Source organism: Populus trichocarpa, chromosome 14 (genome assembly GCF_000002775.5).
Source record: "Populus trichocarpa isolate Nisqually-1 chromosome 14, P.trichocarpa_v4.1, whole genome shotgun sequence".
NCBI lineage: Eukaryota > Viridiplantae > Streptophyta > Magnoliopsida > Malpighiales > Salicaceae > Populus > Populus trichocarpa.
In genome coordinates this window covers 14,402,420-14,408,276 of record NC_037298.2, presented here as the reverse complement: position 1 = coordinate 14,408,276, position 5,857 = coordinate 14,402,420, and the positions used below count along the sequence as shown (strand labels likewise).

The following is a 5,857-nucleotide window of genomic DNA, read 5'->3' as shown; positions in this document are numbered from 1 at the left end:
AGAAAAAAAAAACAACTGCAAATTCACTTTAAAAATGGTTGAAAACATAGTTATCTATTACATTCGAATATATATGATTAACCAAGGCAATAAAAAAAAATTAATGAAGAGAATAATTAATCAGTTCGATTTGACTAAATAAATAGGCGATAAAAGGCAAAAGTACATTTTCTTACGAATTCTAGAAAAGCCATGCTATTTTTTTATGTTTGGTATTTTTTCTTTTAAATATGTTTTTATCCTATAAATTTAAACTTTATCTCATCAACTTTGCTTCCAAGAATATATAAATTTAAGAGATCACATGAAATAAATAAAAAATTTAACTCCTAAAACATAATGTTAAGGGCCCTACTATTCTATAATAAGAATATATCCGAAGTCATCTTTACGCTTCTGCCCTCGACTTGTAGCATCTTCTATATTTAATGCCCACTCCACTTTCAAAAAATGCAGAATAGAAACAGCTCCTCCTGAGCCATGGTGGTGCTTCCTTATACTGTTGCTTTCCTACTCCTTTCCTCCTTACAGACTGTAAAAATCGCAAGTAAGTTTGCGTCTCTTTCTATTTTAATTACCTTCTTCCATTTCTAAGGAATTTACCTTAACTGAGCTGTCTTCATTTCAGTCTATGAAAACAAAAAATGTTGGTGTTCTGTTTTGTCGTTTAAAAATTGATGTTTGATCATCTGCTTTAAATTTTGCTGCTTTTTGTGCAGACTCGCAATCATTCATCGGTATAAACTATGGCCAAGTTGCGGACAACCTTCCACCACCACCATCCACCGCAAAGCTTCTTCAATCCACTTCAATCCAAAAGGTCCGACTATATGGATCGGACCCCGCTATAATCAAAGCCTTAGCCAACACCGGAATTGGAATTGTTGTCGGCACTGCAAATGGTGACATTCCAGGACTAGCCTCTGATCCCAATTTTGCCGAGAGCTGGATCAACACAAACGTGCTTCCCTTCTATCCAGCTAGCAATATCATCCTCATCACTGTCGGCAACGAGGTCATGACTTCCAATGACCAGAATCTCGTGAACAAGCTCTTACCAGCAATGCAAAATGTACAGAATGCTCTAAATGATGCATCGCTCGGGGGTAAAATTAAGGTCTCCACAGTTCATTCGATGGGAGTGCTTAAGCAGTCTGAGCCACCTTCTTCTGGAAGCTTTGATCCAAGTTATGGGGATCTGATGAAGGGCTTGTTGGAGTTTAATAGTGCGAATGGTTCGCCTTTCGCAATCAATCCCTACCCTTACTATGCCTACAGAAGCGATACAAGGCCTGAGACTCTTGCTTTTTGCCTTTTCCAGCCGAATGCAGGACGAACGGATGGAAACATTAAGATCAAGTACATGAACATGTTCGATGCTCAGGTGAGAGTAAATCAAATTGCAAGGCGTAAATTTTGTATCAATAGATGATCGAATAGAAATGCTACTAACAAGTGGTTTAATCAATTGCAGGTGGATGCAGTTTATTCTGCACTGAATTCTATGGGATTTAAGAATGTTGAGATTGTGGTGGCTGAGACTGGATGGCCATTTAAAGGAGATGACAACGACGTAGGGCCAAGCATTGAGAATGCCAAGGCTTACAATGGGAATTTGATTGCACACCTTCGATCGATGGTGGGCACTCCACTCATGCCAGGAAAATCAGTGGATACATACCTCTTTGCTCTTTATGACGAAGACTTGAAACCTGGACCTGGTTCTGAGCGATCATTTGGACTTTTCAAGACTGATCTCACCATGGTTTATGATGTTGGACTCTCTACAAGTAGCCAGGTAAGAACAAAATTTACGTGCATTTCGTTGGTATTTCGAGTTTTCAACAGCCAAGTGTTCTATTCCTGAGCTTTCCTTTGATTTGGCATTTAAATTTCTGTGTTTGGTTGGGAAGATGGGTTTTAAAACATCACTACGCATTTTGTTTGTTAATAGAATGGACAGTTCCTTTTCAGGAAAGAAAAAGGCCAAATTGTACTAAACGAAAAACCCCTGATTTTCTATCCTAAACATTATGATTTTTGGAATAGGCTTCATCTGTTAGGAAATTAAAATAAAAAAAAAACCCAGCCCATAACATCTTTTTAATCGCTCTCTATATCTCTATTAATAATTAAAAAAAAAAGATAGAAAGAAATATTTAATTTTTCAATCTAACATCTTTATCAACAATATTTGAAATACATGAAATTATTATTTTTAGACAAATAAATCCAAAATATTCTTGCATATTTCACCTGCAAAAACCCAGTTAATTTATTGAAACAGAACCAGTCACTAGCAGCAACACCACAACCGCTACAAGCAGCAGCCACCAACACCAGCACCGACACCAGCACTAACAACAATAACAGCAGCACGAGCACGAGCACGAGCACAGGCACTGGTACGAGCACGAGCACGAGCTCGAGCACAAACAACATCAGCATCAGCAGAGGCAGTAGCAGTAGCAGTAGCAACAAAGTATATTTAAATAGGATTTTCAATTTAGGTTTGTTGTATGGGTTTATGGGACTTTCTTTGATTTGTCTTTTTTTTTTTTTGGTGTTTCTCGGGTATCCTCACACCCTTTTTAAAGGGTGAGACTAGTCCCGTTCGGGGCTTGTGGCTGCCTCTCCCAACAAGCATGCTTCTCAAGAATCGAACTTGTATTCTCACCCTTGCAGAGATATAACGGTGCCTAACTACTAAACCAACACTTCATTGGTTTTTGCCTTTTCTTTTATGACTTGCAAACTTAGAATATGAAGTTGTAAAGAGATTATGAAGATGGGTTAAGGTTTTTCTCTCTATTTTATAAGTTTCTCACTTAAAATGGTGAAGCCATCATCTTTTTACGAGTAAATTAGGGAGATTCAGGGTGTGTTTTTAAGCTTGCAAAGAAATGTTCATACAATATATTTTGCTAGAACGACCTATCCTCCATGTATTTGTGAAATTAGTCAGTCAAGTTTCTTACAACTGAGTAATGCTTGAGGTTAAGCAGCAAGATAGTGTGATTTGATCAATGCAAACAACAATAAAATATATATAGACTTGTCCCCTAGGTCTTGTAGCCCTTTCTGGCCCAAGATAATTGGGTCAAGAGTCAGACCCTAGGTTAATGGGTTCGCGTCAGGACCCAATGCTCTTGAGTCTTGCATCTTCACCCAACTCTGATGGGTTCGGAATGCAGCAAGACCCAAGGCTTTTAGATCCGTTATTTAAGAGGGGTCCAAAGCTCTCCGGTCTGGTGTTACAGCTAGATCTACTTAAACTTGAGTAATTTTATTGTTATTATTAATATTAAAAATATTATTATTTGTTTTAAAAATATTTTTAATTTTATTATTATTAATATTAAAAATATTATTATTTGTATTATAATTAATATTGCTAATATTAAAAATATTATTATTTGTATTATAAATTTTATTGTTTTTATTAGAATTAATATTATTAATATCATAATTACAAAATTTTGAAAATATATAATTAATTTTGAAAAAACAACCATAGATTTGATTTGAAGGGAAAAAATATTATTATTACTATTATTATTATTATTAAATTAATAAATTTAAAGAAAAATATTATTATTATCGAACAAAAACAACAAGTTTTATTTGAGGGGATTAAAAACTATAAAAACTTAGGTCAGATAAGTTTAATATTATTATTAATATCATAAATATTATTAAATTTGAAATAATTTTTATTACTATGGAAAAAAAAAACATAAATGTTATTTGAAGGGTAAAATAAATTATTTTTATTATTTTTAACTTGGGTATGGAAGGACTTGCTAGACCCAATTTGTTTGCGAGTGGCCAGGGTCAGATAAGTCCCTTAGGTTTTGCATCCTTCTGTGGCCCAAGACAATTGGGTAAAGCGTCGGACCCTAGGCTAATGGTTCCACGTCATGACCCAATACTCTTCGATCTTGCGTCTCACCCAACTTTAATGGGTTCGAATTGTGGCTATACCCAAGGCTTTTGGGTCCCTCATTTTAGAGGGGCCCAAAGCTCTTGAACCTGGTGTTGCAGTCAGACCCACTTAAACTTGGATAAGTTTATTATTCTTATTAATATTAAAAATATTATTATTTGTATTATAATTAATACTGCTAATATTAAAAATATTATTATTTGTATTATAAATTTTATTGTTTTTATTATAATTAATATTTTTAATATCATAATTAAGAAATTTTAAAAATATATCATTAATTTTGAAAAATAGCCATAGATTTTATTTGAAGGGTAAAATTATTATTATTAGTTTTTATTAAATTAATAAGTTTGAAGAAAAATATTATTATTATTATTATAGAAGAAAAACAATAAGTTTTACTTGAGGGGATTAAAAACTATAAAAACTTAGGTAAGATAAGTTTAATATTATTATTAATATCATAAATATTATTAAATTTGAAATAAATTTTTTTACTATAAAAAAAACATATATGTGATTTGAAGCATAAAATTAATTATTTTTATTATTATTAACTTAGATCTGGAAGGGCATGCCAGACTCAAATTGCTTGAAAGAGACTGGGGGAAGACCAAGTCCCTTGAGATTTGCAGCCCTAACTAGTCCAAGTCTTTTGGGTCAAGAGTCCAACCCGAAGCTAATGGGTCCGTCTCAGCATCCAATGCTCTTAGGTCTTACGTCCTCACCCAAATATAATAGGTTCGGATTGCAGCCAGACCCAAGACATTTAGGTCCCTTATTTAAGAGGTGCCCAAAGCTCTTGGGCCTTGTGTTACAGTATGACCCACTTAAATTTGTGTAAGTTTATTGTTATTATTAATATAAATTAAATTGAGGGTGTTACAAGTTTTATCTAATTTTAATGGCTCATTAATTATTAGAAAATTAATAAAGGGTATATTTATCTTACATAGTAAAATGAATTATTTATCCCAATATAAAAAAAAATTAGAATTGTTTACCAATAGTTTTGTTTGTCTTTTTGTTTCTTAGAATATAGTAAAAAAATATCTTCACCCCTAGAAAAAGACAAAAAAAAAATAGGCATGCATTTATGGGTATTTTTTCGTGAACTCCTAAAACATGAATGCATGAGATTTAGTAAATAGAGAAGAACCTATTGGTAAAAGACAATAGCTCTAACTTGAAGTATGAAACACACATAAGTGAATAAGGAGAAATTGGGATTTAATATGAGAAAGACAAAAGAGTGAGGGGACTAAACTGAAAATATATAAACCAATGAGGGACAAAAGCAAAAACAAAAAGAAAAAAACCTATTAGCCCTAAGAAGAATAAGAGGGCTGATGGCAGAATAGAGAGGAGGGGAAAAGGAAGAGACACTCTTCTCTTCAACATCTTATTCCAAAGAACAGGTGGAGAAAATCAAAAGCAAGCAAACACATAAGAGAAATTAAGAGGTTTGAGTGAAGATTAAAGCATCAAAAGCAAAATAAATTGAGGGAAAGGAAGGCAGGAGGCTAGCGACAATAAAGGAAGAGTGGAAAGAGACCAAGAAAATATGAGGGAGAAGAGTTTTTAGGGAGTAGAAAACGCAACTAGGATAAACCCAAAACCTTCCTAGAACAATTTCTAATACATTGGGTAAGTTTTGTACAAAAGTTGTCTCTTATATTAGGGTTTTTGAGGATTTTTCTTGGGTAGATAGAAGTGAAAATAGTGTGAAATAGGAGAGAAAGCCTTCAGCCAGACATGAAGGAGACAGGGGGGCACTTTTAATGTTGAATTATGTATTACATGTTAAAATAAACAAGTATGGATCATGCAAGAGGCCATGGTGTGTTGAAACATGAACATGTATACAAATTTATGTGTGCATGCTCTTATAAAAAAAGAAGAAACGCA

At 33.5% G+C, this 5,857-nt stretch overlaps 1 protein-coding gene across 1 annotated transcript; it reads left to right on the top strand.

Annotated features, from left to right (window-relative positions):
* Positions 1-406: 406 nt before the first annotated feature.
* Positions 407-2,818, top strand: LOC112323976 (glucan endo-1,3-beta-glucosidase 7). Its single transcript, XM_052447121.1, has 4 exons — positions 407-547; positions 720-1,384; positions 1,475-1,798; positions 2,288-2,818. The coding sequence occupies exons 1-4, from the start codon at positions 481-483 to the stop codon at positions 2,600-2,602; spliced, it is 1,371 nt and encodes a 456-aa protein (XP_052303081.1). The 5' UTR covers positions 407-480; the 3' UTR covers positions 2,603-2,818.
* The last annotated feature ends 3,039 nt before the right edge of the window (positions 2,819-5,857 follow it).

Coding starts and splice junctions, on each gene's coding strand:
- LOC112323976 (XM_052447121.1), top strand. CDS start 481: ATGGTGGTGCTTCCTTATACTGTTGCTTTCCTACTCCTTTCCTCCTTA. Junction 548..719: donor ACAGACTGTAAAAATCGCAA/GTAAGTTTGCGT, acceptor CTTTTTGTGCAG/ACTCGCAATCATTCATCGGT. Junction 1,385..1,474: donor TGAACATGTTCGATGCTCAG/GTGAGAGTAAAT, acceptor AATCAATTGCAG/GTGGATGCAGTTTATTCTGC.